Raw genomic sequence first — 13,831 nt, forward strand, 5'->3', positions numbered from 1 at the left:
TTAGCAAAGGCAGTCATGGTGGTGGTGGAATGTGCCATCAAGCCAAGTCATAGTTGACTTATGGCGACCCCGTGGGGTTTTCAAGGCAAGAGACTTTGGAGGTGGTGTGCCATCGCCTGCCTCCATGTGGGCTGAGAGAGCTGTGAGAGAACTGTGACTGACCTATGAGGGTCACCCAGCTGACTTCATGTGGAGGGGTGGGGAATCGAACCCAATTCTCCATATTAGTCCACCGCTCTTCACCACTACACCACATTGGCTCTCAAGACAGTCATCGGATCCACCTGAATGGAAAGAAGTCACGGGATCCAACCCCTGAGCTTTAATCTGGCTCCACCAACCGGTGTATGCAGATGTTGGGGAGCAGCTCCGAATAGGACTCAAGCAAAAGGAAGAACAGTTCCCTCCATGCCATCACTGTGCCAGTGCACACCGTCACAGGCAATTTAGTTCAGCTGTGCCTCACATTAGACAATCTGGCAGCCTGTTCTGCCTCAGGCCCCCATAGCGCAGGTTACTTTCAGCTGTAGCCGGTGTTAGGTTGCCAGATCATCCTACATGAGGGACTCTGCTTCTAATCAACAATTCCCTACCCGCGTTGAATACACCAGTACAATAGTGGCAGTATGGAGAAGCCAGGTGAATGCTGTGCTTAATTCCAGTTCTTGGCACCTTCCCTTCCACAACTTGCTCTGCATGCATGTGCAAGGGTAACAGTGTTGTGGCCTTGGAAAGTACCAGTAAATGTTGCATTTCGCTAGGGAGAGCTGTATTGAATGTGGTTGAGCATTTATCACACACCCACAAAACTGATGTAAAGAGAAACCATATTTGTATATGTTAAGCACAGAAGGATGCAGAACGGGGCCTCACCAGAATACACTTGGGGGAGGGGGGTGGATCCTTGCAAAGGGAGCTGTCAAGTTTTGTACTTTGTCATGCAGCCACAGAAGAGTTAAAAGTGCTGGACTCCACTCCTTTCACTAATCCCTTTAACAGTTAGTTTAGCAATAAGCTTGAGCAGACTTTAATGTTAACACCTCCCTGAAGCGAAAGTGGCAGCGATTATTTCTTCTGCTGCTGTTTGTTATTTCCTTTAGGAGGAGGATAGGTTGGATTTAATTCTGCACGGTCATAAAGAGTATTGTTTCTGCCTTGGAAATAGTTTTTAAAAACCCCGAGCAGTAAAGGCTTTGTAAAAAACAAAACAAAACAGTGATACACCCAACACTTGTGCTGGGGAGGGCAGATCCCCCTCCTTCTAGCTACGTTCTCTACTTCTATCATCTAGCTTTAGCTGCGCAATCTTCCTCTGTGAACATTTTCTTCACCGTTGTTTTGTCATGCTTGAAATATATAATTAGTAGAGAAAATCTGCACGCTGAGTAAGTTGGAGCAGCAGCTCTGCAATCAGTAGTAGTGTTGGCAAAAACAAGGCAATTCATGCAAACTCTAATGAAACACAAAGAGAGAAATTTGCTTTCCTTGAGGAAAAAATAAGTTTGCTATCCCAAGGTGCTGGAAACATAGTCTATGATTAGCAGAAACCTGATCAGAATCTCAAGTACTGCCTTTTATGACAATGCGAGGTATCTAGACAGATGACTAACAGGGTGTTTGGCTACAATTTGGTGACATACACTTCGTGCAGCACTGTAGGGAACCAGTCGTGACGATGCATAATTGTACCTTATTGATCTACCTGTTCCAATCACGGTAGGACTAATGCACTAAACAGAAAAGATGACAATAGGAAACTGCCTCTTCTGATAATACCTGAGTGGAATGAAAGCTGATGCAACGTGTCTTCACATGACTGTCAGAAGTCCACGTTGGCATGAAAGGAGGAGCTGGAGATACCACCAATTCCCACGTCACATTTTCTCAGAGCTCAGCCCATCCCTTCCTTTTGGTATTTTTGTTAGTATTAGGACATCAACACACCTATACCTTATATATTTTTCTTTCTGTATTCGTTCTTGCATTTATGTGGGCAGGAAATTCAAGCTAATGACAGCAGGCAATGGGATATTTTGCCAGTGTTCTTTTCTGGTATGTGACCAGAAAACACAACGATAAAAAAGAACCCTTCCTTCTTTACTGCTGTGCCATTTCTTCCATCTTATTCTCAAGGGAAGTCATAACCTGCACTTAAAATTTCACAGTGCTCCCTTATGGAAATAATTTTACCACCCCCAAGTTATGCATTATACATTTCCCCAGGGGACCAAATAGATCGTTCAACAAAGCAATTAAAACATGCATTTGACTGTTGTCAAAGAAATAAGTAAAGAGATCGGGGGGGGGGGGAGAGACTGGATTCACCCCTAATGTGATCATTGAGATTTTTTTTTTTACTGCCATTCAATTGGTTATTTTGAATAAAGCACTCTCATGTGACATTTTTTAACTTATGTCTTTATCTGGTTACCTATGGTTGAGTTTTTTTTCTCAAAAACATGTCTATATATAATTTAATTAGAATATTTGCTTTCCCCCCCCTCTGTGAGAAGAATCCACTCAAATCGAAGTGAATATGGCTGAAGGGATGAAATTGGAAAGCTCATGGCTTGGGTTCTTAAAAAGGCGAAACCATCATAGTAAATGCCATTAAGAAAGTAGCCAATGGAGCCTTCTGTTTTGAAGGGTTTTGTTGGTTTTTGTTTACCCATGTAAATGAAGTCTCTCTTATTTTCTTCATATTTGAATGTTCTCAGTTTGAAAATGTGTAATTTACCCTGTATACAAGAGGTTACCATGTGTATTTTCTGTCCTTACAGAAAATTACAGAGTTACAGAGGAGAAATAAACATTGTAGTTGTTTAAAAAACACATGCAATAATGGAAACCGATTTAAATGTAGTATGTCATTGAAACAAATGCATTTTGTTAAATCTCCCTTGTAATAAAAGTGGGGGCAAGTCCTCATTTTGAAACGTATCAAAAGACATGACTGGAAACACATGTTTGAAGAATATAATTCCAAGTCTCCTAAACTCTCTTTGGTAACATGTCGTAAAATACACTCTGTGACTTGAAATGATTACATTACAAGTACTCAAATCACTTCACTGGCTGCTTTTTGTGGGGGTGATGTTATGCCATTATATGCATTTGGTTTACAAAACACTGCTAATGGAGAACACGCCAGCAGACTCAGAGCTGTTTTCAGAGTTCACTATGTGCTTCTCTCAACACTGAGTTTCATCATCAGGGTTGATTTACACATCATATTCAGCTGGTACATACATGGTGTAACATTCCCAAAGCACTGACTACGATCCAGAGCTCAGGAATCGGAACATGGGCTCAAATGTTTCCTCTAACCCAGAGGCGGCTGGTGTCTGTTGCAGCTGGCAGGGTGCAGTGATCCTGTACATACTAGCCTACAAACTAAATATGAAGACAAGCTATCTGCCGGTTGTGCTTTTATACACTGAGTTCTTGGTCTGCAAATACACAGTTATTGCACTGACTGATCTAACCAACAAAAATTATGTCTCCCCATGAAGAACTTTCCCTTCCACAGTATCCTTTAAGAAAAACAAGACAGTTCAAATGAGTCTTTATGAACTCAGCAGTCCCTCCCTACAAAGACAAAACTAAGGAGAAGATTGACAGCTGGCACACCCTTAATTGGCAGTAAGCAAGGAGGTATGTAAGAGGGGGCTGGGTGCAGGTATACCTGGTGGGGCAGTGACCCATACACCACAATGGGCCAACCCCTCCAGCTCAAAGCACGTATCCCTGCTATTGCAGCTTCCATTACATCTGAAGTATATTTCATAGCAATCTGTGAGCAACAAGCATATGCATGTCGACCATACAATGAATATTGTTGTTGAAGAAGCATATGTGGCTCAGGTCAAAGGACAACTCTGACAGAGTGAAAAAAGGAGCTACACCATAACAAGTGAACTACGCTTGTGTAAAGAGTAGGAGGAGGAAGAGAAGAAGAGTTAGTTTTCATATGCTCACTTTCTCTACCACTTAAGGAAGAATCAAACTAGCTTACAATCACCTTCCTTTCCCCTCCCCACAAAGACACCTTGTGAGGTAGGTGGGGCTGAGAGAGTTCAGAGAGAGCTGTGACTGGCCCAAGGTCACCCAGCTGGCTTAATGTGTAGGACTGGGGAAACCAATCCAGTTCACCAGATTAGCTTCCACCGCTCATGTGGAGGAGTGGGGAATCAAACCCAGTTCTCCAGATCAGAGTCCACCGCTCTTAACCACTACACCATGCTGGCTCTCTTGGCTAGTCTGGAAACTTGAGAAAGCTGAGCTAACTCGGAGGAAACAGTGAGCCTAAAATTACAGTATGCAACACTGTTTGCCCAAGTGTAACTGACAATTACAATTCTGCCTTGAAAAGATCGATGTAGGGTAGACACCATGCACACACAGACAATTTTGCCTAACTCACAACCAATCTTTACCTGTTTGGAAACTGAGCTACGACAGGTGCCTTCTTACCCTCTGGGAAAGATAATTTGGCCCTAAAAGAAATGACTGTAGCACGGATGGCAGAAGGCACAACACATTCCTAGCTCTTGTAAAACCCACAAGGTAACAAGCAAATGTTGCTGCCTACTGTGCAAGGGAGTGTTTGGCACAACACCCTCTTAGTATGTGGCAAGTGAAGAGGAGGACGACGTGTACTGATAGTGAAAACAAAAGTGTTTAGGAAGCTAGAAAGAGGCGGTATGAAATGTGGCATTGCCAGCAATGGCTGAGTCTCTTTCCACGGTGCAACAGCACTTTTAGACTCTCAGTACGAAGTCCACGGCAAAAAGCACAGTGCTTGAGAATACCAAACCAGTCTTTGGTGCCTGAATAGCTAGGAATACCAAATTTATTTATTTATTTTGCTCCCTGATATTCGAAGCTGACAAATGCCGATTCTTTTTCATGGTGCAAATCCTTAGTTTGGATCCAGCCAATTTGTTTTTCTAAATCATGTCCAATTCCCTTCCTTATTACAGCTCCCATCCCACATGGCTTTTGTCACAGAATCATAGAATCACAGAGTTGGAAGGAGCCATACAGGCCACATAGTCCAACCCCCTGCTCAATGCAGGATAAACCTACAGCATCCCTGACAAGTGCTTGTCCAGCTTCTGCTTAAAGACTGCCAGTGAGGGGGAGATCACCATTTTCCTTGGTAGCTGATTCCACTGTCGAACAACTCTTTCTGTAAAAAACCTTTTCCTAATATCCAGCCGGTACCTTGCCTCCCGCAATTTAAACCCATTATCACGAGTCCTATCCTCTGCTGCCAACAGGAACAGCTCCCTGCCCTCCTCTAAGTGACAGCCCTTCAAATACTTAAACAGAGAAATCATGTCCCCCTTCAACCTCCTCTTCACCAGATTAAGGTAAAGGTAAAGGTCCCCTGTGCAAGCACCGGGTCATTCCTGACCCATGGGGTGACGTCACATCCCGACATTTTATAGGCAGACTTTGTTTAAGGGGTGGTTTGCCGGTGCCTTCCCCAGTCATCTTCACCAAACTAAACATTCCCAATTCCCTCAGCCTTTCCTCGTAGGGGTTGATCTCCAGGCTCTGGATGCCCCAGCATAGACTTCGTGGTTGTCAAAGAGGACAACCCCCTCCACCTTTTTTCATCAGCAGAAAAGCCAGTTGGGTTCAGTCCAAAGTTTCTTACTGCTCTAAAAAAAGGAGCTAGAGCATTGATTATCTCCCTCCAGACATATATTCATTCATAATGTAAGGTGATCAGATCATAATGGATTATGCTCAGAAAAAATGGATTTTATACCATAAATTGAAATGATTCATGATGTAGAATTAGAAACCTATGCTAGTCTGATTCCTTTGGCCCATTATTTCCATGGTAATTTAATTGTAAATGAATACTCTATGGCTTATATTCCCTAGAGAACAAAAATATTTGTCAAATGAAAATATGTACAAAAGATAAACCAAAGCATTACCAAGCCATATAAGAAATCCACATCTGGAAGAAAGTACACCTGCATCTCTCAACACAAGGGCTTTGTATTTTCTTTTTTCTCTTTTAAGGTGCTTTGGGTCCTCATTGAAGGGGAAAGTGGGATACATTATTTTATTTGTATTTTTTTTAATTGTTGATTTCTTGTAAGCTACTTTGAATTGTGAGGATGCACATTTTTGAATGAATGAACAAAGCTTGTGGGGGGTTGCCTTGCATGAGTTTTGTTCCTTTTTAAGAAAGGAGCCAAAAGGAGTTGCTCTGGCTTGAGTGGTACAGCCTTGAAAGAATTTAGAACAAAAACAAACAACAACAAAACTTCTTATGTCAAAAAATGGAATTTTGCCACTCACCACCCCATTCATTAGCCACATATCATATTTTTATCCAACCCTTCCTCTAAGGTGTCCAGGGCAGCACACAATAGGACCCCCCCGGGTCAGCCTCACAATAATCCTGGATGAATCCACGCATCCTTGGATCATCATACATTTGCGACTGGATTTCCCTGTGTGGACAAGTCATGATACTCATGACAGTTCAGGATGTCCAGCTGTATCAAAATTACTAAAAAGAAACCAGAAAAATCATGTATTGTTAGGGTAATGAAAATGAATGAAAATAATGAATGAACAACACTTGTTTTATTTGTTTCCCTGTGTTTAGTCTTTTAACTGGCTAGAAAACTGGGGCCCACTCTTCTGTGATAATTTCTCATGAAGGGAGGAAGGTATAGTATTTGAAAATTCCATTCAAATTGGATGAAAAACAAACGGGAAATGTCTCGCATACTAACCAGTGCAAACCAAAGGGGATATAATAATGCAAACTGAGCCATGCAAAAATGATTCAAGGAACAAGACTGTATGCCTTAATGAACAAATGCAAACAACTCCCCTCCCTGAAATTGTACTAAATATGAAATTAAAAACAATATGGAACACTTTAAGTAACAGCTGGGCCAATGCATAGCATACAGTTGTTTAGATCCAGTAGTAATTTCTGCTGACATAAGAGATATCCATCAGTGGAACAGGACTTTCTTGCTTTCCCAATCCCATTGCAGCCCCAAATACTCCCTGAAATACTTCTGCTGGGGACAGAGGACCCAAAGGAATAGCGAATTGGGGGTCTGCAGTGGAAGGGGACAATTGGTACAAACCACCCCCTCCTTCCATTAGCAGAAATCGACTGCTGGATTCAACACAGTGATAAATGCACCAGGGGAAGGTATTGGTCATATTTTTGTAATGACACAACTGTTCATCAAGTTATGACAAAAATCCTCTAGAAAGGCCCTGGTTGGTTATTTTCCGAGCCATAGTATTAAATAGGACCCCAATGTGTCACTTCTACTGAAATAGAAAAACAAAAATTTACCTTTACGTAAAGTTGCTGAAATTCATCCAGGTTCAGTCTCCCACTTGGACAGTCCTTTAGAAATCCTTTGTACCACTGTTTGAGTTCGTGTTCGTTAAACTCTGTGCTCTTCACGAGATCCTCCATCACTTCTGGAGCCAGTTTGCTATTCTGCTTCCCCATTATGCCTACAGAGAACAAATGAATATGATTACCCACCTTGCTGTCCTATGGGATGCTTGCTGTGGTTCACAATAAATAGGGAAGTTTTTTCAGTGGAACGGAACTAAAGTAGAATGTGCTGGAATGCTCCTCATCAGTTGTGGAGGCAGTCCTCCAGTTTGAACTATGTTCCTCTTGAGCTAGGACCTTTCTGCTCATTAGAGTTGGCAACCTCCAGGTAGAGCCTGAAGATTTCCCATAATTACAACTGATCTCCAGACAACAAAGATCAGTTCCCCTGGAGAAAATGGCTCCTTTGGAGGGTGACTCTATGGCATTATTGCCCCACTGAGGACACTTCTATCCCCTAACCCTACCTTCCCAAGTCTCCACCCCCAAATCTCCCATCCTGGAGTTGGCAACCCTTCTGCTCACTGACAGAAACAGATCTTGTGTGAGTGGAAAAACCTAGTCCTGGAGGAATGTACTCTGCAGAGAAAGTCAGTGCTCCCAAAGAGGATGCAACATTTACAATGCAATCCTAAAAAGAATTACTCCAGTCTACCCGTACAATCCTTAAAGGGGGGGGGGGGCTGGAGCCGCATAGGAGCCAGCATGACCCCATGACTTTGCACCATGATAAATGGCATCTACATCAGCTTGGGACACTTTCGTCGGGCCCCAGGAATGGCACAGCAGTGCAGGCCTCAGGCGCCGGTGCTGCCGCGTTCCCGGAAACAAGTGCCTGTGCTGGCATCGGAGTGGCATTCCTGGGGTGTTCCCATGGGTGGAGCTGCCTTTAGCCAGCTTCCAAACCTCTTTTGGCAGGGGAACAGCCCTTTGTGCTGCCACAGAGCTACGCCAGCAAAATAGCTGTTGTAGCCCCGTAAAACTCAATGGGCAAGTTTCATAAGTTACTTTACATGTTTCCAATTTTTTTTTCCAGCTGGGAAGCCTCTTAGGTGGCGGTGGGGCTGCGCTATCCATGACTGTCGACTAACTACCCCCCCCTTTAGGAATGGGATACTCGCCCACCCATTCATTTCAATGAGCTTAGACTGGAGTAACTCTGCATAGGATTGCACTGATAGCATCCAAGTTAAATTCTCCTTCATGGGTATGGTTATTGTGTGTGTGTGTAAAGTGCCGTCAAGTCGCAGCCGACTTATGGCGACCCCTTTTGGGGTTTTCATGGCAATTTATGGGTACACAAATGCTTCTCAGTTCTTGAAAAGGAAATCTCAATCACTCTGAACATAATTGGTGTGACAGCGAAATATCTGACAACAAACACAGTTTTTAATTTCCATTTCTTTTCATATGTGAACACTGTTGTTTCTCCCATTGTCATTACGGGTGTTCCAAAGTAATTTCCTTTCCATTCACAGCATTTATTTAAATACTTGCACCCTGTTAATAGAATGTTAATAGTAAACATTCTTCTGAATTTCATTAGTATGGTTTGGGGAAAAATAGATTTAACCTAACTGGGGAGAGCCCACGTTAGAAAGCACGATTTTCAAATTGAAAAAAAAAAAAAATGAAATCCAATCAAATCCATCTTCCAGGTTCCTGCATTCCACATGATGTGGCCAGATTAGCCTTTAATGCACTATATTAGCCAAAGATGTCTATTGTTGTATTGTACCATTGCTAATTTATCCGAAGTTCTCACACAATACTCTTTTTTTACAAACAACTCACTACATTTACAGGAAAAGTTGTAGTCTAGGGCAGTGGGTGTCAACCATTTTTCACTTGCTCCCCCCTTGGCAGCCCATTCCCATAAACTGTACCCCTCATATTACCAAAATGTTTGTAATTAATATAACTGCTGTTATTTCAAATGCCTTTTCCCGCTATTGTTCAATTTGCCCCCTGCTAACGCCTAAATGTCCTGGTTCGTACCCCTGGGGTACGGGTACCCCAGGTTGGGAGCCACTGATCCAGGGCATTAATTCCTTTGCATTTGTTGGTCCTGTTGCTTGCCCATCACTGCTAATACTGAGAACCCCCTGACAAGCCACTGTAAAATCTCTCCCAGGAAAACCTATGTATCCTTGAAGCATAGTTTGAACATCACTTTATATGTTTTTGATTTCTATCCAAGACATTTTAAAACTACTTTCAAAGTGCTCTGACCAGGCTAGTCTGGTCTCGTGAGTTCTCGGAAGCTAAGCAGAGTCAGCCCCGGTTAGTACTTGGCTGGGAGACCACCAAGAAAGTCCAGGGTTGCTGTGCAGAGGCAGCAATGGCAAACCACTGCTGTTCGTCGCTTGCTTTCAAATCCCTATGGGGTCATCATAAGTCAACTACAACTTGATGGCACTTTCCATCACCTCCAATTTCAAAGCAGCTTTCTTTCAAATGTGCTGCCTTCTCCATTACTATATTTGGCTGATCTAACCATGGTGAATAGAGGTCAAGGGCTTTGCAAAAAGAACTGTCCCACAATGGCTGAAAATCTCTTCCCCTGCACCTGGAATGTGACACCGATCAACTACTGGAAGATGTTTTTGTTGCAATTTGAATTAGAAGAAGGGAGACGTTTTAGCTGAATTTGATTAAATATGACTTGATTCAATATATTTCCTCTTTTTAAGAATCTACCGAATTATAAAAGGCTCTGCATGTGTATTTGTAAATAAACAGATTCCAAAGACTCTAGTACCCTGTCGTCCAAAAGCCATTGAAATCAGAAGCATTGCCCATCAACATCTCATTGCTCTGGGGAGTGCTTAACAATATGCTGAGGAAATAGTGTTGTTGTTTTTTAAAGAGAAGGTTTGAGTCTCCCTTAAGTGGTAAAGAAAGTCGGCATATAAAAACCAACTCTTCTTCTATTACCCCTCACCTTAATTGAATACCCCCATGTTCTAGTGTTATGGGAGAGGCATTAAAAAATATGGAAGCATAGCGACAGTGTGTGGGGGCAGCAGCTTTTTATTATGCCTCTTGCCCCATAAAGGCTGGCGGACCACAAAATAAACCTGTATACGATGGAACTATCAAGCAATTTATTTATTTATTTATTTTCATTCACCGTCTGCCTTTCTCGCTAAGATTCAAGTTGCCACTGACACGTGCAATATTGTTGGGGAAACAGACATAAAACACAGATCTGTGCAGAATTCTGTGCAATGTGATAATCAGCCAATTTTCTTGTTATTTTTGTATGAAGAAGTTTTAACAAATTCCCTGCTGTGCGTTGGTAATGACTATAACTGCTGACAACCCTCTGTATTGTTCCTTTCTCCTCAGGCTTCTTCTGACTTTGCCTTTCCTCTCACACTTGTCAGCATGAAGGGGAGAAAGAAGCAGCACAGAACTGTCAAATCCCAGACACATTTTTTAGCCTTTCAAATATAATTCTTGCCTCATGGGGGGTGGGGAAAATAAGATTAATATAGAACTGCATGATGGTTGAAAAGAACTGTTGCCAGAATGTTCCATAAAGATTAAGAGTTTCTTGCCTAACAAAGCCAACAAAAATCTTACAGCTTGAAAGACCTCCTCTTCTATCCAAAACTGATATCAAGAACTCCTTAAATGTGAAATGTGAAATCTGAAGAAGTGAGCTGTGGCTCACGAAAGCTCATACCCTACCAGAAAATATTTTTATTAGTCTTTAAGGTGCTACTGGACTCTTGCCCTTTTCTACTCCTTAAATGTGCTATCCAAAGAGGAAATACCTAGCCAGAGCATAATTTCTCAAAATAATATCTGCCTGCCTACTACAACATTACTATCCCACCTGTCCTCCAAAGACCCTGTGCACAATTTCCGTTCTGCTCAGCACCTTCTACTCACAGTTACCTCTTTACATGTGGTTTGCGTGGCTGCTGTATATACTCAGACATTTTCTATTGTCGCGCTCATTCTTCGAAATTCTGCAAATGGCACACATTTTTACCAGTCTTCCAGAACTCTTACAAAGCCATATTGTTCCAGGGCACATTTTCTTTTTGCAGTTCTGTTTTAATTTCTAGAAACAGTGTTATGGCTTATTGTTTTAATGTAGTAGCTTGACTATGCCTTCCACTGTAAGTCACCCTGGACTATTTATTTATTTTCATTCACAAAAACAGAACTTGGGAAGTCCTTTCATCTTACAACAAAGTAGCATACCTACAGGAAAATTGAGAGGTTTTTAAAAAAAATATTTATTGTTTTTTTTTCTTCCAAGTGGTGGGAAGTAATTAATAGACCTCATTTTCCCCTCCTGTTTGTGGTAATAGGTATCTTTGAGTGCATCCCCTCTATTTCAGTTGAACTTCTAATAACTGTACTTAGGATTGCCCTGTTTGTCTGACTTTAATCATCTGTTTGCTTGCTACTTCCACTGCAAAGAAAACTGGAGCTCCTTCTAAAGAAGAACAAACATCTATCCAATATTTGCCATTCTAGTTCTGGGAAAGCAAGTATTTGAAGGTCATTGAATGTAAAGCCCTTTCAAGCTCTCATCTTCTCCCAGAGAAGATGTGCATCCTTCTTCTAACGGTATAATAGTAAAAGTCACATGACCCAATATCCCATCTCCACATTATAAAGCAGACAAGCTGTTGAATACATAAAAAAATCACAGGGGAAGCGAGAGCATCTGTTTGGCAAGAAGAAAGCTCCAGGCTTAATCCCCGGCATCTCCAGTTTAAAGGATCAGGGTTTTGGTGATGGACAAGACCTCAGCCTGAGATCCTGGACAGCCACTGACAGTCTGAGTAGACAAAATGCTGACATTGATGGACCAAGGGTCTGATTCAGTATAAAGCAGCTTCATGTGAGTTGCTGGGCTCGATCCTGCCCACCAGCAGCTCTCCACAGGGCACCCCTTATTTGGACTTCTCAGTTTAGAAAAGAGACCACTAAGGGGGGACATGATAGAGGAGGAGGAGAACAAGAAGAAGGAGAAGAACAGTTAGTTTTTATATGCCAACTTTCTCTACCACTTAAGGAAGAATCAAACTGGCTTAAAATCACCTTACCTTCCCCACCCCACAACAGACACCCTGTGTGGAGCTGAGAGAGCTCTAAGACAGCTGTGATTAGCCCAAGGTTACTCAGCTGGCTTCATGTGTAGGAGTAGGGAAACCAAACTGGTTCACCAGATTAGTGTCCGCCGATCACGCGGAGGAGTGGGGAATCAAACCCGGTTCTCCAGATTAGAGTCCACCTCTCCAAACCACCGCTCTTAATCACTACACCACGCTGAGGTTTATAAAATTATGTACAGAGTGGAGAGAGTTGACGAACAGAACTATATCTCCCTCTCCCAAAATATCAGAACTCAAGGGCATCCAATGAAGCTGATCAGCAGTAGATTCAAGATGGACAAAAGGAAATCCTTCTTTACACAGGGAGTGATTAAAATGTGGAATTTGCTGCCAGAGGATGTAGTGATGGCCACAGGCATAGATCGCTCTAAAAGGGGTTTGGAAAGATTCATGGAAGATAGGTCTCTCATTGGCTATCAGCCATGGTGGCTAAAAGGAACCTCCATGTTCAGAGGCAGTAAACCTCTAAATCCCAGTGCTAGGAGGCAACATCAGGGGAAGGCCTTGGCCTCTGTGCCCTGGACCTCCAGAGGAACTGGTTAGCCACTGTGCGAGGCAGGATGCTGGACTAGACAGACCAGTGGTCTGATCCAGCAGGGCTCTTCTTTTGTTCTTACAGAGCATTCCAGCTCTGGAAAAGCTAGCAAGTGGCCCACATAAAAATAACCTCTCAAACAAATAAATAAACAAACTGTAAGTAAATGAGCAGGCAATAGGCAAAGGAGAGCCTGGCAGGAAGTGGGCATCCACCATTTATCTTGCAGTTTACAACACAGTGGCAACGGCACAGGGGGGAAAGTACGCTTGCTGGGGATTTTAAATAAATGTCCCTAGGAAACTAAAATCAGAGCAAAATATCGAGAGAAAATATTGATATCAGAATATCAAGGCAGATTGATGAGTAATGTGACGTATTTCCTACTGAAAATCTATCTTTTCTTTTGAATTATGGTATATAAATCCATTGCAGAAGATCCAGAACTCTAAACCATTCCTGCAATTAGCAAGCTTGAAAGCTTCACCACTGCTTTGGACCTCACCTCTTCTTGCAGACAACCTTCTTCCACTTTCAAGTTACATAACTTTTTAACGACTCTCTTATATAAACAGGGGTAGTCCCATAAATTCGATGGCCATGTTCCAAAAAGCTACTTTAGGCATGCCTTGCGCAATTTATAGAGACTGGCCCATGGAAATTCTCAATAGTAAGAGCTTAGAATCATAGAGTTGGAAGGGACCACCAGGACCATCAAGTCCAACCCCCTGCACAATGCAGGAAATTCACAAC

At 42.4% G+C, this 13,831-nt stretch overlaps 1 protein-coding gene across 1 annotated transcript in view; it reads right to left on the reverse strand.

Moving 5' to 3' along the window:
* VSNL1 (visinin like 1) overlaps positions 1-13,831 on the reverse strand; it is a 91,935-nt gene that overhangs the window by 35,928 nt on the left and 42,176 nt on the right. Inside the window, exon 2 of the mRNA XM_056856254.1 lies at positions 7,352-7,518. Within this exon, the coding sequence (XP_056712232.1) occupies positions 7,352-7,513 (162 nt within the window). The 5' untranslated portion in view covers positions 7,514-7,518. The remainder of the gene's footprint in view (positions 1-7,351; positions 7,519-13,831) is intronic.

The sequence above is a fragment of the Euleptes europaea genome, chromosome 10, assembly GCF_029931775.1.
Source record: "Euleptes europaea isolate rEulEur1 chromosome 10, rEulEur1.hap1, whole genome shotgun sequence".
In the NCBI taxonomy this organism is placed as follows: domain Eukaryota; kingdom Metazoa; phylum Chordata; class Lepidosauria; order Squamata; family Sphaerodactylidae; genus Euleptes; species Euleptes europaea.